At 37.2% G+C, this 25,296-nt stretch overlaps 1 protein-coding gene across 1 annotated transcript in view; it reads right to left on the minus strand.

Annotated features, from left to right (window-relative positions):
- Positions 1–296: 296 nt before the first annotated feature.
- Positions 297–25,296, minus strand: part of Rgs13 (regulator of G-protein signaling 13) — a 33,319-nt gene continuing 8,319 nt past the window's right edge. Inside the window, exons 4-6 of the mRNA NM_001427229.1 lie at positions 24,575–24,636; positions 2,335–2,501; positions 297–1,305 (exon numbers count right to left, since the gene is read on the minus strand). Of these exons, the coding sequence (NP_001414158.1) occupies positions 1,123–1,305; positions 2,335–2,501; positions 24,575–24,636 (412 nt within the window). The 3' untranslated portion in view covers positions 297–1,122. The remainder of the gene's footprint in view (positions 1,306–2,334; positions 2,502–24,574; positions 24,637–25,296) is intronic.

The following is a 25,296-nucleotide window of genomic DNA, read 5'->3' on the forward strand; positions in this document are numbered from 1 at the left end:
AGATTGGAAGCTTGGTAAAATCTATTTTAAGGTGCTTTTCAAAACCAAGACAAAACATGAGGGTTGAAAAATCAATCTGGGCTAGGGTGAGGGTCAGTTTCAATACTTCCTGCCCGTCAGTAACACAATGTCATTTTTTACAGTATTAAAAATGTCAAGTGTTGCTTGACATTTTAAGGTAACGGTTCAAATTTTGTTCCTGTGTGTGTTTTGTTGACCTCCCAGATCTCTAGATCTGGAGGTTGAGTCTAAATTCTTTTAATGTTTTAAAATGACATACAGTGACATCAAACAAACAAGTTAACACGCTTTATTCTAATTTCTCACTTTTGCAAACTTTAGGCTCTTTGAGATGTTCATTGTAAGTTACAATTAAGTGTCTTTGAAAAACATGCACTCAAGTTTTAGTTTTTATTATTGATTTTCAACACTATGCTGGGTTCATATTTTAAAGAAGTTAATTTCAAATAAAAGACCAATTTTATAGCCCAATGACATTTTAAATGTAAAATACAAATGAAAAAAAGAGCCAAACATAGTAAAAGCTTACAATTATCCCGAAGATTTAACCTGTAGAAGACGTACAACATATAAGTCAGTTGCCCTTCTAAGTTTAATCATGGGCGTGCTACAGGGAAAATTTAACAGCTAAATTCCCTCTTAATATATTTTCAATACTGCTTATTTTAAAATTCAACCGATTATATTATGACTAATATGTTTATATACTAATTCAAGATATTCTGAGCATATCTATAGAATACATAGAAACAAAATTCACAGAACAATGGTTTTGAAATCAGTTATTTGTGCTACGACAGCCAAATTTCTTTAATGAAAAATACCATTAGTTGCCTAGTATAATAAAAATATTATAGTGTTTATATGATAAAGGAAGCGCCTTTTTCTTCTCTGTTAATTCCTCTCTGTACGTATGCTGTAAATTGTGTTATAGAATCTGGGAGCTCTTCAGGTTTGGAATGAATTTCCCTTGGGAGCTAGAGATCAACTTATAGCTTGGTTTCTGTTTCATTTCTACCTTCATTTTCATTTCATGTCTTTTTTCTAAATAAAGCTGGCACTTGCAACATGCCATCTTCAGTTTAAACTTCTGGGTAGTAATCAACAGCTTTTAGATTGAACAGTTTTCAATAGTTTTTGGTACATCTCTGACTTTAAAAATCTGGGATAAGAATCCATTTCCATATGCATATATACGATCTTTTGGGCCTCTTCAAAGCACGTTTGAGTGGGTTCTCGAATGCTTTTGATGATAGCTTCCCGTGTTGTACTGTCGATGTTGATCTGAAAAATGAAATTATAGACTAAGCACAACAAATGCACATGCCTGCAATGGAAAGCTTTGATTTGCTGCCCTCCTTTTCAGAGTCACAGTTTAGGCTCACTATTCTTAGGTATTTAAAAAGACGTTTAGGAAATGAAGTCTATGCTCTTTTTAAAAGTAAAAAAAATCCACCATTAGCACCCAGGAGTAGATTGAAAGCATGACATCTGTGACCAGGGAACTCCACAAACTACTGCTTCTTTGGGACGTGCCAGTGGTTTGACAGTGGTAGTCTGCAAACATGGGATTCTATGAACCGGAGGGCTCTTTTTTTAAAGAAAAAAGGAAGTTGGTGGCTGCTTTAAACTTGATTCTCCTTAGTAGTCACAAATGCTGTGTTAACCAACCAGGTCCTGAAATGGGAAGCAAGTGAGGAGAAGTGAAGAAATGGAGGGGAGAAGTGGTTATCACAGAAAACCTAAAATTTTCAGAAGGGGTTTGGGATTCACTGAATAAAAGAGGGCTATGCTGAGTAATAGAAATCTCTCATGCTATCCTCCACCCTTGCATTTAACATGAATTGGAAGTTTCGGTTGTCTCTCTTTCAGGAGCCTCAGTGTGAGGCAGCCTGAGAGTAGTAATGGTAACTTGGATGTCAGCTGCGGTGGTTGGATTATGCTAATGTGAAATGGCTCAGAGGACCAACCTCCCTGGAGTGCTCGTTCGTGGCATTTCAAGTTTACGATGCCAGAGAATTCTCCCAACAATCCTTTGCTCATTTTAACTGTGTTGGGCATTAAGATAGGCTAATGAGTAGAGGATTTTGGGTCAAACAGCTCACCTTTGAATTCTGTGGTTACAAATAATTCCACACAGGAAGAATTCGTTAAGTTATCTAGTTCATAGGTTCTGTGACTGAAGAATAAGATGAGTAATTCTTAATTTATATAATTTTAAGGAGATACTGGGATGGAGTATGACTGACATATAATGGTGCTCAAGTTATTAATGTCTTCCAAGAGATGCCCCAACTGTCATGTCATTGTTACCTCTCTAGGAGACTGTGGCTGGATGTAGAGATTGTAAAGCTTTTTTGCTCTAGAAATTCTGCCCCTCCGTGAAGCAATTTTCTTGTAGGTTTCACATGCCATCCAGAATTTAATGTTCTCATCACTGTGCTCCAATTTTAAATATGCTGTGTACACTACTGGGCCATCTAAAAGTAGAAAAAAATATGATAGTTTTTGTGGGTTAATATTTAGAATTTAAACAGCAATTCATACAGTTTAATACAGAAGCCTAAAGAAGAGCTCTAAAGATACAAAACAAGTGGACACCTTCTAACTATAACTTTACCATCACACACTCAGGTCTATATATGTGACGCATGTTCAAGGATGCCACTAATTGGTGAAGTTACCCCTTTGTTTTGAGTCACTCAGTGGAAAGTGTTTGTCAGTTTAGATGTACCCATGACAGAAAAGCCACCAGATGTCATAAGAACCCACACAAATGACTTAAACTACATAGATGGACAGAACTCTCCTCACAAAGTTATAAAATATTTTATACATCACAATAAAGCAATAGGTAAGAACTAAGTTAACAATCTGGCAAGTCAGGGTTGGGGGAACTATCCAAGCTATGTATGAGTGATACTTTGATGAGCTAGAGTTTTCTGGAGTGTTTCTCAATGTCTAATCAGCAGGAGAACAGGACAATGAAGAATTGAACATCATATTCATAGTTTATGGTTCAAGCCAGAAATAGGGACCACATAAGGAATGGAGTCCAGGGGGATGTTGAACATCTTCTCAGACCCTAACACAGGGCAATGTGTTGTGTTGAACATGACTATGAGATGGCCCTTGGTGCTCAGATGGTTATCTTCAGTTCTGGTCTTGAACAGCCCCTGGGGTGAGCAGATAACTACAGAATGGGAGGACTTTGATTCTGACCCAATTTGCAGGAGCTTGGACTCATAGATTAGTCATGCTCTCATAAGAGCAGCTTGTTACTCATCATCCCTGGGACCATCAAGCATCAAAGTTTGAGATGAATACATTGAGATTGACACTAAACTCCTTTTGGTTACTGTGAAGTCTTTTGGAATATATGAGACATGTAATTGCTAAATGCTAAAATGACAAAGCAACTTTTAATTAATGTTACTACAATGGTGCTTAGTCAGACTGAGTATGAGACCACTTACAGACTGACAGTGTAATTTTTTCTTTTACAAACACTTGCTGCATCATCTAAAGTCTGCAACGTGATGAGTTTTGAGGTCAGTACCTCTCCGTGAAGTTGTTAACCATAAATTGTGCCATAGTGCACATTATTTCTTAAAGTATGGGATTTTGCTAACAAACAATGTTGATTAGTATCTGATTAACTGTCATGGGAAAGAGTAATAATCAAATGGAATAGAACTAATGAATAAAGTCATATTTTCCTACATCTTCATAGAAGACATTATTACATCAATTTCCTAGCATTAGAATATCAAGCTACTTCGTCTTCATGTGGGCTGGAACAAATAGAAGAGGGACTTTCCCAAAAGCTGTTGTCTGTATATGGGCTATGTATATGTCTGTATATGTCTAGCTGGGCTGCCTTGTCTGGCCTCAGTAGAAGAGGAAGCTCCTAGCCTTTCAGAGACTTGAAGTGACAGAATTGGGGGATTCTTAGCGGGGGGGTCTAGCTGCTCAGAGGAGAAGGCAGATAGGGGAAGGATTGTGGGAAGGGGAGAGTGAGAGGGGGATGATGAGCAGGATTTAGAGTGAATAAGTGAAAAATAAATTAATTAAAACACACACACAGACACACACACACACACACACACACACACACACCTAACCCTAACTCTAACCCTATCACCATTGGAGATATCAGGACAATTACACATATGCATGTTCATTGCAATTAGACCATACGAAATTGTATTGCATTCTTTGAAATGCATCCATCAAAGTACACAAAAGTAACCAACCTAACACCATTGAAGAGATTGGGATGAACTATTACACATCTGCAGTGCCATTGTATATATGCCATTGAAAATTGTATTGCATTTTGTGAAACACATATGTAGAGGAAAGTATAAAAGAACAGTGTTCCCTCACTAAAACAAGCCATCCCCATAGCAGAGATTACTAAATTCAGTTGAATGTGAAACAGGATGTTCTGGGAGAAAAGGCCTTGCCTCTCTCCTTTAAAACACATATGGATAAAGAAAGATACCTAACTATAACTCTAACCCTGACCTTAAACCTAACCTTAACCCCAATCCCAATCCCAATCTTAAACCCTGACACTAAGCCTAATGCTAACACCATTGGAGACATTAGGACCATCAGTTACACATATGCATCCTCACTGCCCTTTATGCCATAGGAAACTGTATTGAGTTCTGTGAAAGGCACGTTTTGGAAGAGATAACATTTTGGAAGAAAAGACCTTGTCTTTCTTCTTTAAAGCACACATGGGTGGGTGTTGAGGTTGGTTCTCTTTGCTGTATTGTAATATGCCTGAAGATCTAGGCTTAAGAGTGACTTCCGATGCTTAAAAGCCTTTGTTCTACAAATTTTGTTCCTTGATTTAAAACTGTTGGTTAAGGGGCTGTGGTAGAGCGCTTACCTAGGAAGCGCAAGGCCCTGGGTTCTGTCCCCAGCTCCGAAAAAAAAAAAAAAAGAACCAAAAAAAAAAACTGTTGGTTAAATAAAATTGGCTATAGCCAATTACTGGAGGGATTAGAGGTAGGTGGGTTTGGAGTGACTTGATTGTGGGAGAGATCAGGAGGAGAAGGAGCGAGAAAAGAGAGAAGAGGGGAAGCCACCAAGAGGGGAGATGGATGATGAACACAAGTCTAGAAGAAAGAGCAAGTATCTGGGGTACAATGCTGGGGAAGTAACCAGGTCAGCAGTTAGAAGAGTAAATTAGGGGTTATGTCCAGTAAGTGTCAAAGCTAAAGAAAAAAGAAAAAAAGAAAAGAAAATCAAGTTACATGCTCCTTTGATTTTCACTGATTATATCAGCAGTGAAATAAGAAGCAAGATGACATTTTATATTTAAGGAAAATAACAGAGAGGTAGGTACCAGTATGAAGCCCTCGGGGGAAAGTGGGTAATCTGCAAATGTGGCATGGTGATACAGGGCCATAGAGCATGGCTGACAGTTATGTGGGCAGATGTAGCCTGTAGTACAATGAACGGAAGGGTTTGAAAGACCCTTCGCTTTGGCTGACAGTACAGATCAGATGAGGGCACAGTATATATAGATATGTAGCCTAGGAAGTGACATAGTTAGACATTACTACCCAAGGGGAAATATATCGTAACACATTTCAAATAAGTTTGTTTTCCCACTGACATGACTTCATGATAGTCTGTGCCTCGCCATAAGCATTGAAAATTAGGAGCCGAGAAACGCAGTTGTGTTTACTAATGCGTGCTAGAGACATAGTTAAAGCTCTGGGCAAAGGACGAAAACAAAACCAAAAGTCATTACTTCTTTAATAAGAAAATTTGAAAGCCCCAAGTTCCCAGCATGCACTGAAATAAAGTCTTATTAGCACAAATACATTTATATAATTGGCACTTAGAGGAATGATGACTGAAGACTTAAGTAGGAGTAGGAAACAAGGACTTTTAAATAGAGAAATAAGCCATAAATCAGAAAACAGATATTGGTAAAGTTCACAGGTCATTGAATGAGATGATTTCTGGCCAGTTGGAGAAGTTAGTCAACTGAGGCAAGAATATGGTCTGGTAGCCAATATTGGGTTTTATATTACGTTTAAATGTGTATTTATTTTTAATCTTGAACTTGTACTAAAATGTTTCTCAATTCTTACTCCACAATCTACCTGTATCAATTCCTGCTTTCTTAAGCTTCCCTTTTCTGAGAGATGAATTAATATCTTTTACTCCACGGCTGGACTAATGGTTTTATAACTCCTAACATAGCCACATGCCTGCTAATAAAACTTTCTGAATTATTTTTTGCATTTCCCAAATTGCAGTATCCTATAGGTGGTATACAAAACGTACCAAGTATGGGTAGTTGCTGTAGTGGGACCTATTATTCTCAGTCCCGCTCTTTTAAGGGGCCCATATTTCCTTGTCCCACTCACCTCTGCACTGGCCACTGGATTTGTGCTGGCCTGTGAAAGTTATCTTTTACCCTCAGGTGGTTCTTTTCTTCCCTTGTCACAAGGTTAATAAATCTAGAAGAAAGCTACTCTTTATCCAAATGCCATAATTAAGGCATGGAACAGGGTTGTAACTGACCTTAGTTGTCATATATTAATGAATGAGAAGAAAGCCTTCTTTATTATAATCAAGTAGGATTTTAGTGGTACTAATTATTTTATCATGATTTTACAAAAGCTGACCCAGAATACTGGACCCCATATAATGTTTCAGACAGGCTTGATTGTGCAGACTGACTGTGCTTACATGTTTATTTTACAGACATCTGTGTAAATCAGGTAAGTTTTTTTTTTTTCTGAAAATGCTACCTTGCTGCCTAAGCAGGCAACTAGAACAACATCTGTACAAAAAACATTTCAGGAATCTTCGTAAATGTTAAATGGAAAATCGATTTGCTGAGTTTATAGTTCTGGGGACTCATACCACGAGTGAATTACAAGGTGAAACATTTTTCCTAAATTAGGCAGTAGTGCTCCAAATAGCCCATTTTGAAGTTTGAAATGGTACTCAGGAGACCTGATGGTGCTTAGAAGAGCCAATGAAAGAAAGACCAGGACTGATTATTTGAGAGGACAAGAAAATAAGTTTGTGTCATATTTTGTATATGTATTTTCCTTTACGAATGTGGGTGGTACCTTTAATAATCTCTATATTGCTCTTTAAAAAGAACTGAGATTAGTATGTCTGTGACACACAAAGAAACAAGTGACAGTTACTTTGATGGGGAAAGGACATGGGGGATTTTTTGAACTAAGTCAGAGTATGTCCTATTTTTCCAATTTTGTGCCTTCTACATAAGGTAAGCCTTAATCATACATTAAATCTGGCAGGTGATATGTGGACATTGGTTTATGCTGAAATATATGCAAACTAATTTTTAATGTTTGTACTATCAATCTACATCACTGGGCACACCAGAGTATATAATTCTACTATAATTTCTATATTCTTTTGTAGCACATCTTCTGTTTTACTACAATTTGTGTTTTGTAGTTAGAGTTTTTCTTTCTTTTCTATTCTCTTTAAATGTTAAAGATATGATTACATCTTTGCATCACCTTCCGTCGTTTGCACATTATTTTGAGGTACATTTGTAACCATCTTCAATCAGAAAGCTTCAGTCAGTTTACCAAATGCTCCCTTTAGCATTGTCAGGAGTTTTGCTAGAGGAAAAAATTCTATACCCTCCCAATATCTTCCTATGACTCAAATAACAGAGGCTGGAGCTCTTGGCTGTAATTGCCCGGCTTACTGGACACAGTACTCTGCCCTCCCACCTACGTTTAGTCACTCATAAGCGTAGTGCCTGAACCCTGTTCAGATGTTCTTCTCTAAGCACACTTTGTGGCTATGCGGCTGGTCACTCATTTATATAGTTTCTTTCCAGGGTTGACTTTATTCTTGATCTAAGACTTAGCTTATAGATCACAGCTCTGGGAAGAGCTCTCTGAACTTTCATGGTTGCATAAATATTCTGTTATTTGACAAATACACCTAGTACAAAGAAAATCTATAATTTTGATAAGTATATTATGGTCTATTATATTTATTGATCTCCTTCTGTTCAACTGAGAAGCTATGAGAACGAGGACTGCAAGTTATTAACTACTGTCTATAGGGTTCCTATTCACTGTTAAATGGCAGGTCCTGGTGGTTAAAATATTTTATAATCTAAGCTTCTGTATCCTTCGTGCTTTACATTTTAATAGACCCTCTTACATATCTTGAAAAGTAAGGTAGGCTCTAGTCATTCCCCACGCGGGAGGTACAGAAGACCCGGGGATTATAATAGTATACTACTGCTTTTCATTTTCCGACAGTGGGGAAGAAAGTGCTAGCTGAATAACCGTGTCTATAAAAGGCCATTTCTTTTCTCACTTTGGCAGGTGAAAAAGTGCCTGAGAAATTGGAGAAGACAAAAAGTGCTAAATGGAAAGGGCTGAAGCAATGTCGTAGAGTAATATAAGGTGTGATGAAGGTAACCATGACAACAGCAATGGTTAGCAGACATTAGGATAAATGGTAGTGTGGGAAGCTGCCAATCCCGAGTGGGAGGCAGGAAATCACTCACAGATGCAGAGACCTGAGACCATGCACAGAGGTTGCAACCAAACCACCAGTTACTTCTCATGTCAGCCCCGTGTCACTACGTCAATAAAGATGCACCACCTGCCCCATGGCTCATGAGTAGGGAAAGACTTCATTGCCTAGAGCAGCTTGCCAATCCTATACTGTTAAACTCAGTATTTTCAAAGATTGTTTAACTGTAATTATGATATATTAGAAGGGGGAGAATAAAGTACATTTAAGTATAATTTTGCCCCAAAGTAAAGCATTAATGCTAGCTCGTATTCAGAACTCCTGCCTATCCAGAATATTAGCGCTAGGCAGCTGAGCAGGACACAGAAAGCCCACCTCTGTGCTTTCTGAGTTAAAAATGATTTCTGCAATCATTTCAACGATCACTCAACAATGTGCAGTTGTCAACTGCTATTTCTCTGATATCATAGCCCTAGAGTTTTCCCAAAGAGTGATTTTGGCACCTTTTGTACTGGCTAAAGATTTTCCAGGTTCTCTTGTGCCTTTGCTTCTTTTAGTACTGTACCTTTCCTAGGTGCTTTTACCCCATTATCCCCTCTCCTCTCTGTCATGTCTGCCTCACTGTTAGCTGTCATCACCAGACGAGCATCTTGCTGTGTTTCCCAACTGCGATTAAAACAGCTATTGATCTTGTTCCTGATCCTGACCTTATGTCTCTTTCCCATCTCTGGTGTGTGTGTGTGTGTGTGTGTGTGTGTGTGTGTGTGTGTTCACATGTGTGCCTTTTACTAGACTGGAACTGGCAAAGTAGGATAGGCTGAGTAGCCCTCACCCTCCAGCACTCTATCCCTCTACTCGTCCCTAAACTGGGAAAATTGTTAAGTATGCACACTATGCCCAGACATTTTTCTTATTTTAAAATTGGAGGCTCTGGGGATTGAGATCATGTTTTCATGCCTGCGAGACATTTTACTGACTAAAGTATTTTTATAAATACTCCTAGCTTTCTTGAGAGTCTATTTTTTTTAAGATGACAAATAGTGACAGCTCTTAGTATGTTGTACACATGTGATATTTTAACTTATATGTACTGTACGTAATGATTAGATTAGGATAATTGACATATGTATCACTTCAGACAGTATTATGTGGGATCACTCAAAAACCTTTCCTCCTACCTATTTTGAAATGTTAAATTCCTTGTCTTCACACATAGTTATTCTAGTGTGTTGCCTTAGAAGTTATTCTTATCAAATCGTACCTTTGTGCCCCTTCCTCACCTTTTCTCTGTCATTGTTTCATACACTTCTCAGAAATTGGAGACCAAATTGTATTCTCTACTACTTTGAGAATGACATTTTAGATTCCACGTGTATGAGGTCATAAAGTATTTGTCTGTGTGAATATGACTAATTTCATTTCTTAAATGTTGCTGTCTGTAATATGTGTGTGAGTGCTGGATCAAACATGCCAAGTGGAAGTCAGAGGCTTTTTGTCCGCAAAGGTTTGAAGGATCCTTCTGTCTCCATTTTCCGTTTTTCTGTAGGCATGCTTGGAACTAAAAATGTGTGCCACTGCTTCTGCCTTTATTGGGTGTTGGTGATCTGAACTCCAGATTTTATACTTACATGACAGGCACTTAATCCACTGAACCATCTGTTATAGGATACTTGATCACATCGTGAACCTGGAGGTTGTGGAACTTACCGGAAAAACCTGTTTCTCGTTGTGTATCTCAGCTCTTCGCACACACCTATAATCCCTCTGGCTGGAATACAGACACTCCCTTATACAGGCCTTTAATTACAAACAGTGGATGCCTAATTCAGTGGCAGACAAAGTAACGAGTAAGAGGAAGATTTGACAGAACAGGATGTGCCCATCTCTCTCGAGAAGACAGAGGAAAGGGAAGTGACTTAAAAATGAGCAGTGCAGAGAGGGAAAGAGGCAGTTTTACCAGGAGAATTCTACAGAGACAGGTTGAAGAGAGAAAAAGATAGACACAGGTAAAGACAGAATGAACCAGGAAATGAGAAGGAGCTAGAAGATTAGAACAGTTACCTAGAGTTAATTTGAAGCCAAGCAGAGAAATTCAGGTCACAAACTTAGAGAGAAGCAAGATGGGATTAGTCAGCTTGGAGAGGAGTTTTAGCCAGAGCAGTTGAGTTGAATCACTCAGCCTGAGTTCAGAAAGAACAAGAAAGGGTGAGCTTATTCCACAGTAGGTCTCAGAGGCTGAAAACATCCTCGGCACAGATAAGATTGTACAGAGGCTAGAAGCTTCCAAGAGTAGTCCTAGATTAACAGATGGAGGCAGTATGCTTCAGAGATTAAATCAGTCGAATAAAAGATATTTTTATACTCACTTGGCTTTTTTCATAATTATCTCCAGATGCATCTGTGTCCCCACAACCAACAAAATTTTATTATTTTTTATGATTAGACAATATTTTATTACAAATATGTTCACATTACTTTTTTTTTAACCAATTTAAACACCTTGACACTAATATTGGTTCCACATCTGGCTGGTTGAGAATAGTGTTGTGAAAAAGTTTAAGTACTGATGGTTTCTTTACATTCATATGCTAACTCCTTTGGCTATGTAGACAATAGTGAGATTACCAGATATACCATAGTTTTATTTATTTGTTCATTTAAACTTCAGACATGCTTGAATTAATCTATACTACCATCAACAATGTTCAAGCAGTACCCTGTCTTCAGATTCTTGCTAGGACCTTTTATTTATTGTCCTTTGATAATGGATATGCTGTGTGATAATAGTCCATTATTGTTTGAGTTGCATCCTTTTGATATGTAGTAATGGTGAGTTTTCTTCATATCATGGTTAATGATTTGTGCATTCTATTTTGGGAAATTTCTATACAAATCTTATTTAAGTTGGATTGTTGTTAGTATTATTGTTTTAGTGATCTCTTATGTATCTCGGAAATCAAACCCTCTTTAAATAAATAGTTTGTGAGTATTTATCCCATCCTTTAGGATGGATCCTTACTTTCTTTACTGTTCCCTTGGCTGAATTGAAGCCTTTCAGGTTGATATAATCCTGTTTGTCAGCTTTTGCTTTTTTTTTTTAATTCTATGTGTATATGGACTATACTCATAAATTTTTGTTTATACCAAGATTCTAAAGTATTTTCCTATGTCTTATTCTAGTAGATTTATGGTTGAGTTACACTCATGTCTTGGTCCACTTTGAATTATTATTTGCTGTTGTTGTTGTTGTTGATGATGATGATGATTGTGTGTGTGTGTGTGTGAGAGAGAGAGAGAGAGAGAGAGAGAGAGAGAGAGAGAGAGAGAGAGAGAGAGAGAGGGGGGTGGCAGGGGAGCAGGTTTCTTCTGTATTTAGATATCTGTTTTTAAATCTCCCGAGAAGCATCCATTTATTTCTGAAATGTTCCATTCTGTCCTATAAGATTCTGAACTATTCTCAATACCAGTCCATTTTTGTTTCGGGTGCAAGCAATCCCTCTGAAGTATGTTTTTGAGACTGGTGTTATAAAGATTTGCCTTTTGTTTAGTTGGGATTTTTTTTTCATGATTGATTTGACAATTTGGATCTTTTATGATTCCATATAAATTCTAGAGGTGTTTTTATTTAGTTATGTGAAATATAATTGATAATTTGATAAGGAGCTTTTAAAAAAGTTTCTATGTATCTATTTATAATTTCCAAAATTCCAAATGTTATAGGTATCTAGTTTTACTCCACTGTGATCAGAGAAGATAAATGTTATAATTTCAACATTTTTTATTATTAATTAATTGTTTTATTTATTTACATCCCAAATGTTGCTTTCCCCTTCCTGGTCTCCACCTGAAGTTTCTTCATTTATCCTTATTCCCCTTCCCCTCTGAGAGGATGACTTCCGTGAGCATCCCCCCTCCCTGGGGCATCGAGTCTCTACAGGATTAGGTGTGTCTTCTCCACTGACGCTAGCCAAGACAGTCTTCTGCTACATATTAGTCTCTGGGAGCTCCCAAGCATCCAGGTTAATTGACACTGTAGGTCTTCCTATGGGATTGCCATCCCTTTTGATTCCTTCAATCTTTCCCCTAACTCTACCACAGGAGTTCTCCAGGGGTATATGTCTCCATAGCTGGTGGGATTGCAAATTGGTACAACTACTCTGGAAATCTATCTGACAGTTCCTAATAAATATAAAAACAATTTTACCTGAAGATCCAGCTACACTGTTCCTGGGTATATACCCAAAAGATGTTCCAAAATACCACAAGCACACATGCATAGAAAGTGTAAGCAACCCAGATGTCCCTTAAGTGAAGAATGGATACAGAAAATGTGGTTCATTTATGCAGTGGAATACTATCCAGCTGTTAAAAACAAGGATATCATGAATTTTGCAGGCTATCATGAATGGAAATAGAAAATATCCTGAGTGAGCTAACCCAGACCCATAGGACATGCATGGTATGTACTCACTGGTAACTGGATATTAGCAAAAAGTACAGAATACCCATGATACACTTCATAGACTCTAAGAAGTTAAACAAGAAGGAAGGCCCAAGTGAGGAGGCTTCAATCCTACTTAGAAGGCAGAACAAAATAATCATGGGAGGTGAGAGACCTGAGTGAGAGAGGGAAGGGGGCAGGACCAGGTATGGAGGTGGTAGATAGGAGAGAACCTTAGAGGGCCATGAGAATAAATGGAAATAAGTAGCTGCTGGGAGTGATGGAAGGGGGAAACCTCTAGAGAGCCCAGAGTCCTAGGATGGGGGAGGCTCCTAGGACTTAATGTGGGTAATCTTATTTGAAATGCCCAACAGTGGGGAGATGGAACCTGAAGAAATCACCTCCAGTAGTTAGACATGGCCCCAGTGAAGGGATGGGGACACCAACCCATCTTCGAATATTTCCACCCCAAATTTTTCCTGTCTAAAAGAAATGCAGAGACAAGAATGGAGCAGAGAATGAATGAATGGCTGACCAGCCCAACTTGGGACCCATCCCATAGTGGGTGGGCACCAAACCCTGACCCTATTACCGATGCTATGTTGTCCTTCAGACAGGAGCCTAGCATGGCTGTCCTCTGAGAGATTCTACCAGGAGCTGACTGAGATCGATGCAGATACTCACAGCCAAGTATTGGATTGTGGATTTCTTTCTTTCTTTTTTTAAAATTTTTATTATATATTCCTTTACTTACATTTCAAAGGTTTTTCCCCTTCCGGGTTTTCTGTCCATAAGGCCCCATTCCCTCCCCTCCCCCTCCCTCATACGGGTTTTCCCCCTATAAATCCCCCTTATTGCCCTCCCCCATATTCCCCTGCACTGGGGGGCCAACCTTGGCAAGATCAAGGGTTTTCCCTTCCACTGGTGCCCTAACAAGGCTATTCTCTGCTACATATGCAGTTGGAGCCCTGGGTCAGTCCATGTATAGTCTTTCAGTAGTGGTTTAGTCCGTGGAAGCTCTGGTTGGTTGGCATTGTTGTTTTTGTGGGGTTGCAAGCTCCTTCAACTCTTTCAATACTTCTAATTCCCCCTAAGGGGTCCTGCTCTCAGTTCGGTGGTTTGCTGCTAGCATTGACCTCTGTATTGGACGTGCTCTGGATGTGTCTCTCAGGAGAGATCTATATCCATCCCTTTCAGCATGCACTTTTTCGCTTCATCAATCTTATCTAGTTTTGGTGGCTGTATATATATATATATGGGCCACATGTGTGTCAGGCTCTGAATGGCCATTCCTTGAGTCACTGCTGTAAACTTTGCTTCCATATCCCCTCCTATGAATATTTTCCCCCTTTTAAGAAGGAGTGGAAGCATCTGCATTTTGGTCATCCTTCTTCTTGAGCTTCCTGTGGTCTGTAGATTGCATCTTGGGTAATTTGAGCTTTTTGGCTAATATCCACTTATCAATGAGTGCATATCAAGTGTGTTTTTCTGTGATTGAATAAGTTCACTCAGGATGATATTTTCCAGTTCCAACCATTTGCCTACGAATTTCATAAAGTCATTGTTTTTGATAGCTGAGTAATATTCCATTGTGTGGATGTACCACATTTTCTGTATCCATTCCTCTGTTGAAGGGCATCTGGGTTCTTTCCAGCTTCTGGCTATTATAAATAAGGCTGTGATGAACATAGTGGAGCACTTGTCTTTGTTATATGTTGGGGCATCTTTTGGGTATATACCCAAGAGAGGTATAGCTGGATCCTCAGGCAGTTCAATGTCCAATTTTCTGAGGAACCTCCAGACTGATTTCCAGAATGGTTTTACCAGTCTGCAATCCCACCAACAATGGAGGAGTGTTCCTCTTTCTCCACATCCTCGCCAGCATCTGCTGTCACCTGAGTTTTTGATCTTAGCCATTCTCACTGGTGTGGGGTGAAATCTCAGGGTTGTTTTGATTTGCATTTCCCTTATGACTAAAGATGTTGAACATTTCTTTAGGTGTTTCTCAGCCATTCGGCATTCCTCAGCTGGTACCACATTTTTTGAGTCTATTCCTCTGTTGAAGGGCATGGACTGTGGATTTCAAGTTTATAGACTTTGTTGAGAATTAGCTATGCAGGTAAATATGTAAAAGATTCTGGAGATTGCCCTATGCTATGGTAAGAACTATGTATTTTGCAGCTCTTTGATGCATCTACCTATAAACTTCTGTTTATCAGTCTATATTGTAGTCAGTGTCAATGGTTGTCTTTTGGTTAATTTTTCATAAAAGTGAAACACAGTAGGATCCAATTCTTCAAGTAACACTTCATACATTAAATTGTTCTAACTTTGGTCCATACATAGTTGCATTTTTCTTTTTGATAACTTGATCTTTTCATCATTATGTAGTGATCATTTTGTTCTTTACATTGATTTTTATTTTTAGTATATTTTATCTGTCATGTGCATAACTATTTTTGTCTGATTTTAAGTCTAACATTCGTGGTTTATTGTTTCCTTCTTTCACTTTCAGTCTTCGTACTATCTCTTTATTGCTAAAATAACTTTCAAAGGAAGCATATCATTGGGTCTAGCTTTTTTGTGTGTGTGTGTGTATGTGTGTGTGTGTGTGTGTGCGTGTGTGTGTGTGTGTGTGTGTGTGTGTGTGTGTTTAAAAACCTCTAGTTGGGGAATTGTCAGGAGCTATCACAGGAAAAGCTAAAAAGAAGGTTATCTTGCTGAGGTGGGTCTTCCTTGGATTAAAATTTATCATGGATTTGCTCTGGCAAGAAAGTCCCATGAGATATTTATTTTAGGAAAGATTCCAGCTCTTAATATGCTTTTTCTGTTATTTTTAAATATTTAGAACAATCAGTAGGTATTAACGCACACTTTTGAGCAGATCTCTGCAGAACAACAAAGATGTACTGTCTTGTATTGATGCTATATAGATAGATGACTTCTTACTTCTTAATGATGATCCTATAGGATTGCTAAAATTATATTAGTAAATATTAAGCTTTTTTTATAGTGGAACTGCTCTTAGGATCTCTCTGATAATCAAAACTGCAATGAAACTTTGCCAGTCTTCAATTGTCATTAATTAATTGCTTTTGAGATAGCAAGCAGGCATGTACTAGTCAGAGCACATTTCAAGAGGTTGTAAAACCATTAACCAAAGATCCTAAAAAGGGGACTAAGGATTTACTATAGGTACAATTACAGAAGTTAAAATATTGACTGGATTTATCTATACAAAACTTCCCTAATTACTTTGTTACACAAGTTATGGTTTTTAACTCTCCATAAACCTATAGAGCTGTCACAGGTGATGAATATTTAGCCAGATATTACTCCTAAGGGATATGCATGGAAACATTCTCTGTTGTAAACTTATTATTCGATTTATGATTTAAATTTATGTGTAAAGTTGTGATGAACATTTTACCATGTGATCATGTATTCTGAAAGATATGTATAAATGCTGAAGACAAGGAGAGGAGGGTCCTCCTAACCCGCCCCCCCCCACTTCTTAGCATTGGTAATCTCTATTTTTCTTGGTTTATCTTTTCATTTTTTTATCCTCTTTTCTCCCTTTACTTACAAGCTCTTTCCCTTGTTTTTTTAGAGAGCTTTTATAAGAAACTTTAACTTAGAAATAAGTGCTAAAATCACTTTTTAAAGTCCCCCTCCCTTTTCTTGCTACTTCAACTAGCTTGCTGAAAGGTTAGAGCCACTCAGTTCCTGTGGAGATAGAGCAAAGGCTACTTTACTTAACCTCCTGCTGTTTTATGATGGGGTGCTAAACAGTTTCTGGTCTCAGACACTCAGGCAGTTCAGCTATTGCAGCAAACTGACTTAGACTTAGGAAAAGTAAATGTTTTATGCAGCAACCCTAAATATCTTGTAAGATCAAGTATCACCCTTGCTGATGCTCTTCCCTTTCTGCTACCTCAAAAAGAACCAGAAAAAGAAATAAGAACTGCTGGGGCAATATTTAACATTATTGATGAATAAAGACACTACTGTCATTTTCCCCCTGGTTTTATGTATCTTTGTTTGTTTGTTTGTTTGTTTGTTTCCCCCTCTCTTGTGGCTTGGTGATTTCTTTGTACCAGTAGAGTTAGATTCCTCTTCACCTTTCACCTTTCATTTTGGCACAATTTTGTGGAATTTTTGTAGTTTTGTCCATTTTTATGTTGGTAGTTATCCTTCAGTTTCTGTAAACTCTTCCCTTGGGTGTCTCTTGTAGTGCTGATAAAATGCTGACAAATTTCTCGAGTTTTTGTTTTCTTTAGGAAAGTTTTTACTTCTCCTTCATCCTTGGAGGATAGCTTTGCTGGGTACAATATTTTTGGTTGAAATTTTTCTTTTATAGTTTTATAATGCTATCCATTATTCTGATGGGAATTCTTTTAACATGCCTTGCTGCTTTTGGGGAAAAGCTATTTATTTATTTATTTATTTATTTGCTTAAAAACAAACACAATTAACACACACATACACATACATGCACACATACACATGTATACTTATATACTTACATATATGCACATACTTGTACACACACACACACACACACACACACACACACACACACACACACACACCAATGGTGCTGGCAACTATATTTGTAGATTCATGTATGATATGCCAAGGCTCTACCCTTTATCTTTATAGCCAGCCTCTTGTAATTTATGGAATTTTGTTCCTCTAGTTTTGACATTTTGCAGCATAGTTTATTACAGAGGAAAGTACAAAGACTTGCTTCCACCTCCCAATCTTTGTTCATCTTCTTATTTTTAAACCAAAATTTATGCAAATTACTTTATATATTCTACCTTGCTTCCATCATGCCACTGCAAATGCTTCTTTTTAACTATAAAAATGGGCTTTCCTATAGCCTGACTTCTTTCCAGTCTTCAGCAGAATTTGTGGCACTTTCCTTGAAAGAGCTGTATCGTTTGGGTTCCATGGTAACACACTATTTTTGTTCATCTTTAGTTTACCTGATGTTTCTTTGTATTCACTGGTTCTTATTCCCCAAATCTGGAATATCACCTTGTTCCCAAGCACCATCTCTTTTCCTTTCCTTTTTTATCTCAACTCTTCTAGTAATCCTTGGCTCTCACTGCTAATTATTTTCAAGTTTGACTTTTCTCCTGGGTTCTGCTTTTAAGCTGACTTATTGCATTATCTTTATAATTAGTTTCCCTTCATTTTTCTTCAGAAAAAGCTGGAGGATCTTTTAAAAATATATTTACTTGCTTACAAAAAAATTGGTTAATATTCAGGGTGAGATCATTCACATGGCCTCATGAGGTCTTTGGCAGCTGAAATATTAAAATGCCTTTCAGTTATTTGCAGGCACCTCTCTCACATCTTTGGACCTTTCGGTTATGTTTTTCTTGGGTTCATATCCAAGACCTCAGCATGGATGTCTGCTTCTTATGACTAATCACTTCAAGTCTTTTCCCCTCTGACAGTTTATTCTCTCTTGGAGATTCTGGCACTTCTACTCGTTTTGACAGCTCTTCCCCCTGTCAACAATTCTCAGTTGTGTTATTATAATCTTGCACCTTTTTTCCCACATCACTTGATGTAATTTTTTCAAAGCACTTGCCACTTTATGGAATTATCTATGCATTCTTGTTCTTTGTCTTCTCTATTTAAGTGGAGTGCATGGGGTGAGTGTATATATACTTCCTTCATTTCATCTCCATCCTCATGTTTTCCACATACTTGGTAGGATGTTTGAGTCATCCAAGTAGTCTTTTTATTTGTATAAAACACGATACATCAGCAAATACCTTCTATTGTTATCTTTTGAAAATTAGTTTGTTCCTAGAGGTAGAAGGTAGGTTCTTATGACCGAAGACACCATGAACTACAGACACAGGACCTCGCTGAGGGACTGGCTTTTGTGGTACAAGAAGGTACCATGAGCTTTCATAAGAGGAATGCATCCAATAGTACTGTCTGGCTATGTCATTTATGACCCACATCAATGAACAGTAAGGCATGATAATTCTAAGGGTGCAGAAGTGGGATGCATATCTTGGTAATAACCATCAACTTTCTAATTGAACTTAGTACCCACACAATATGAGTGAATCATATCTGGTACTGGAAACATGATGAATTATCCAGGGCTAATGAAGTCATGAGTCTTAGAGAAGAACCTACAACTGCTACTTTCTTAAACCAGTATACTCTCTATCTACATTGTAAGTATTTGTCCTTATAACCACAGATCAAGTGTATTTCCCAGCCTCTATCAAGGAAACTTCTCTTTAAAACAGATACCACTGTAGAAACCACAACCAATCTAAATGCAGAGTTCTGGAGCCCAGTCCCCATAGATACATGGATGCATGGATGCATGGATGCATGGATGCATGGATGCATGGATACATCTATAAAATTGTCACACTTAAGGCTCAGATATCATATCAGAAGAGGGGGTAGAAAGATTAAGAGCTAGAGGAACAGTGAGTTGTAAGTGATTTTTGTGTCTTCTAGGAATTTCAGAAGTTACATCCATAAAGTATCACGAGGATGACTGCTAAATAAGGATGACAACAGACATATAAAGTGAGTGAGGAAAAGCCTATGTGACTTCAATGCTAGGCAAAGACTACAGGCAAAAAAGAATTCTGAAAGCTGGAGAGATAGCCTTTCCCAAGGAATAGAACACAAACTGGTTATCCACTGCCAAATGGTCAGTCCTGAAGACATGATAGAGACCCTGAATTTGAAAGAAATAAAGGGAGGTTTATATGGTTTTGAGGAACTAAAGGAAAAGGAAAATGATATAACTGTATTATAATCTCAAAAACTAAAAGAAATAGTTAACAAAGCATCTGTCACTGAAAAGACAAAAAGAGAATTGGTAATATATTTTCTATATTTTTAAACATTATAGATTCTTTTAAAGTTTGACCTTTCTTGTTTGAAGAGTTCTTAGACTTAAGTGATTTTGGTCTTCTATAATTTAAAATTTATCATTCTGTATCTTTTCTGCTTTTGCTAATCTTGTTTAGTGTTTAGTTACCAATAGCACCCACAGAACTACTTTTCTGATATTCACGTTTTTGAAACCTGATGTCTTGATAGCAATTTTTATTTTAGTGGCTATGATTTGAGGGGAAATCTTAGATAATTCTCCAGTATTTTGTTGGATAAATGAAACTTTTTTTCTGTCACATTTATACTCCTGTCAATTCTAAAAGTATTTTCTAAAAATTTAGATATTTGAAAAGACTTTTGAAAAGTATAGAGTGTTTTCTGCTTCACTCAGTGTGGTTGATTTTTAACTGACACCGACTTTCACATCAAAATCCAAGGAACCAATACATTGCATTTATCCATTTAAAAGACATAATTTATCTGTATCAGCCTTAGTTCTTAAATAATATGTTGCATTTAAACTACTGCCATTCATGCCTTTATATAGCCTTAAGAAAGGCTTTTGCTCAAATGATGTTATTTTAAAAAAGTATCATTGTTGCCTTTGGAATTCTATTCACATTGCTTTAAAAATTGGTGCAATAATTACTTTCCATTTTTCCATAGTCTACCGTAAATGGTGATTTTTTATTCTTTTTTAAAAAGATTTTCAGATTCCCCCCTGTGGAATTTTATATGTGTTATAGGTCCACAATCGTTTTCTCAAGCATGCTGTCTAATAACTAAAACAAGCTTAGTATCTACTCATTAAGTGAATATGCACACAGTATATTTTAAAAGTATCCTCAATGCTTTGAAAACTTGTTTGCCAGCAGTGTATCTTCCTATTACATCTAGAACTTGTCTAGTTTACAAACATTCTTCATTTCAAATTAACATCTAACTTTGCCATAACTCTGTCAACTTGGTCTTTTTCCTGCCCCCCTCTTCCCTCTCTCCTCCCCCTCCTTCACCTCTTCTTCCTCTCCTTTCCTTTCCTCATTTTCTTCTCCTTTTTATGTTTCTTCTTTCTCATTTCGCTTTCTTTAAAATGTTTTTAACTGAAATAGAAAAATATCACTTTTCACCATTTCTTTCCATTTTTATTTAGCCCTTCCCAGCTAGTATTTCTTAAACTTTTCCCATGTTCCAATCTTTAATTATTATTGCATATATATATACATATATATGTGTGTGTATACATATGGGTATCTATCTATCTATCTATCTATCTATCTATCTATCTATCTATCTGTTTATCTATCTGTCTGTCCACTCTTTTGAGGCCATTTTTGTTGCTAGTGTGGTTATGATTTCAGAATTGATCACTCTTATTTGGACAAACCAATAAGGGGCTTATTCCTGGGAGAGACTGATGTTCCTCTTTCCATCACTTGATAGTGGTCTGTGCTTCTTCATCTATGCATGGGATTCTACAACATTTTCCTCCATTGATATTTACATTGTTTTGGTCTTGGCAAGAAATGTATTAAGGTACAATAAGTAGCACTTAAGTGATGGTAGCATCTAAAAGCAGTCTTGCTGGACTTAAGGCTCACTCAACAGGAAGGAAATCATGGTACTGGGAACCTAGCCAGCTTCTGGGATAGGGAGGTCATGGGCCTTAGAAAGGAATCTATTGTCACTACTATGTTAGGACAGTTTAATTCCTTCCCCATTATTTATACCCATATATTTATTATCCTGGTAGCCACAGATAAATGTCACTAACAACCCCATAACAAACAAAACAAAACAAAACTCCTCTTTACAGCAAATGGCAGAAAACCCAAACTGGATACAGCATGGATATTAGCAGGCTTTTGGCAGAACAGAGCTAGTGGATGTGTCTACATTCCAACGCCTACACCTGCGGCTCAAGGAACATTGCACAAGATGGGTCAGAAAGATTGCAAATGTCAGAATAGCAGGAAGTCTCCTATGAAACAGTCTCTCTTAGAAGAGGCTGCATAAACTTGGTCCTTTCCAGTTTCTACTTTTTATAAAGCTTTTTCATTGTGTTGAATGTTAACAATGCCATTAAATGAATTAATGTTAACTATTAATTAATGGTTTTCCAACAAATATTTCCTATATTAACTTCTCATCATTTCCTGAGGCTCAGACTAACACATTTCATTTCCATGTGGGATTCCCATGTCTATATTCTAAGTGGCTGTGTTTGAATCTGTGTAGCAATTGAAGTTTGTATATCTTAGTGTAGTGGAAACATTTTAGTGTCCTTTGTCAGTTGAAGCATTCTTGCTGTATCAAACATTAAAGTGTCTGCTATAGTAGCTTTTCTAGTTGACTGGTCCTATCTGTGGGGTGATTTGTTTTTTAAAATCACCTTTGAGTATGTGCTGTAGCCTGTTTAAATGAACTTCATACTAAGTTTGACTTTGTGTTTCTACTGGCTTTATTAAGAACAGTGTGATGCCTTCTTGCTCTCATCTTTTTTTTTTGTAAACTTTGCTTATTCTTAGGTCATTATATTTCTAAATTACTGAGTCTAGACAAGTGACCACTTGATACTTATGTCCAATCATTAACTATTCATTTCATTCATTTTGCCAGGTCTTCAGCACTGGCACATAAGCTGACATAATAACTATAGCTTGGTATGTTGATCTTTCCTTATATTTATCTTCCATTGAATAATAGTATACACCTACTAGGTACGAGTGACACTGTTAGTCTCTTAGTGGAATGTGAAATGAGTAAAGAATATCTGTTCTTCAAAGAACTTCACAATTTATTGAGCAAGCTCCTTTGGAAATAAATTCGTTACCCCAAATAGTCATAATGAAAAGATGGATAACTAATGTACTAACAAAATAGAACCAAAGAAAATTTATAAATCCTTTCATAGAAAAGGTAGAACTTGAACCTTAATTTTTACGGGTGTGCAGGACTGGGTGAGAACAAAATGGACAATGAGCAGAAGCCTGTATGTAGCAGGGCAGTTGCTGATGTACAAGGAAGGGATGGAGCAGTTGCCACATTGGTGTAAGTTGTGTTTCATAAACGACAGAACAGGAGACAAATTTCAGAAAACAAATTGGGTCAAGATATCATGGATCCTGAAAACTAAGAGTTTGGACTTTTGGCAGGAAAAAGAGGAAAAAAAGGACTCTACTCAGAGAGGTGCACATTGTAACCAATAAGAGCAAATGGCAATTATTGTGCTCAAGCTGTACCCTGCACCAAAGTATGTCTTTTTATGTTCAACCTGTACAATAATATTGAATAGAGAGATGACGTTATTCTCACTCTAAAGAAGAGATGTCTGTAACTTTGAAAGTGAGATTAACCTAGCAATGCTGTGAAATGGGCTAGCGCTGATATTAAAACTCTTTGGCGAAGAATCAATACAGTTGACTTAGCAGGCAAGTTTCTGTTCTTCCATTTAAGTGGGCAAAATTTTAGTGCAAGGATCTAAAATTTAATTCATGCTGGCAAGTTACATCAGAGAACTATGAATCATGCTTGATAGGTAAAAGGCATAGTTCAAATTTCCTTTTATATGAATGAAAGAAAGAAACTATGACATGCACATTTTCAATGCAATGGCTTACAGTTCAAGAAAGGTGATTAGGTGGTGCACAGATCTGGAGATGTTCAACATGAGTGAAGGAGCCCCAGAGTCAGAGCTAGACGGACCAAGGAATTCTAATTGAAAAAGCCAACAGTCAAAATTTCAAACCTCCCACCATTGCCCTGTGAGTCAGAAATAACAGATGTTGTATTAAAGAATGTTCTTGAGGCTGTGAGAGTAGATAGTGTCCTAGGAACACAGAAGTCCCCAAGAGTGACAGAATGTACTGTCTAGAATAACCCTGTGTGTACCCACTAATCGAAATACCATAGTACTACCGTTATCTCCTGTTCATAGTCAGGAGATCTGAACAATTCATTATTCCCAGAGAGCCTCACACAGGCAAGTCCCTAATAAAGAGATATGTTCATACATAAAAATTAGCAGACATTTGATAGGGATAACACTATTGGAAAGAAATTAAGTTCAGTAGAATTTTGAGTACACTCTACTTTTTTTAAGTTGTTCTCTTGTTATCATTTTCTGTCATCTACCAGTTTTTTGTTCCAAATAATAGTTTCCTTGAGTGCCCCTCATCTTTTACATTAACTGCACTGAGCTTCTCAAGATACGCTTTTGCCTACATAGCTATGACTTTTCATTTGTATCACTTGAATTCTGATGTTTGCTCCATTATACCCAGAACCACTATAATTAAAGACCAAAGGGCTCCACTGAGTTTTAGAATGAGGCTTGAATTGGTTCTTACTTTTGACAGCACTTAGAACAGCAACTTTTTAAATAGTTTCTAAGCACTAACTTTAGCAAGCCATGGGAAGGCAGTATATTTCAGTATGTGTTACTATTTCAGAATTCTCCCAATGGGCTTTATGCATATACTTGTGAAGAATAGAGACCCACAGTGACTAATCTTGTTTTAATTAACACCAAAGAAAATAACAGTGGTTGGCATGACAGACTATTTTCAGGTTTTCCTTTTTTAACTGTGTCAGTTACTAGTTAGGAGGCCATAAGCGGAGCCACACTTGTCATCTGGTACCCCTCCCCCAGCGCTATGAATGTGAAACAGGCCACTCATTAAAAGATGACATGTACATCATACTCACATTTTGTAGCCATCAGACTTTCCAAAGATTGGGCCCATTTTAAAACTTCATCCAAAGTAAGGCTTTGAAAAGAAACAAGAGCACTGATTGGGCTAAATTACTATCAAAGTTTGCTAAACTAAATAAATCTATGCTATATTGAGAATAATAGAAGAATATAATTTACATTGCTTATTACCCTTTGACCTTCTATGTCTTATTTTCCACTAAATTTTGAACTGTGAAAAATATGACGTATATGCTTGAGATTATAAAATAAATATTAAAGATAGTTGTATAATCTCCTTTCCTATTTTCTATTAGAATTGTGGTAGATTTAGCTTTTGTTATATATATATATATATATATATATATATATATATATATATATATATATATGGTTTTAACAAGAAATTATATTTTTCATACCTACTTTCCATGTCTATGACCGTCTTGTACTCATTTTATATGTGATTACCTTGATCTTACTCTTTAAATTATAATTATAAATTAGTCATACTTAGAACATCTTGATGACTCTAATATTCTACAAGGAGCCTTTTAGAGATTATGTAGTCAGTCTAAACAATTCTGATTATTTCTTATTTTCCACCATTAAAGCTATGTGCAGTCAAGCGTATATGGCAGTGTAGCTCTGGTAATTTTGTAGGGTAACAGAAACCGACTGGAAACTGATAGCAGGCACACACTTCGAAAGTTCCAGGCACAGACTCCCACATTTT

Source organism: Rattus norvegicus, chromosome 13 (genome assembly GCF_036323735.1).
Source record: "Rattus norvegicus strain BN/NHsdMcwi chromosome 13, GRCr8, whole genome shotgun sequence".
In the NCBI taxonomy this organism is placed as follows: Eukaryota; Metazoa; Chordata; class Mammalia; order Rodentia; family Muridae; genus Rattus; species Rattus norvegicus.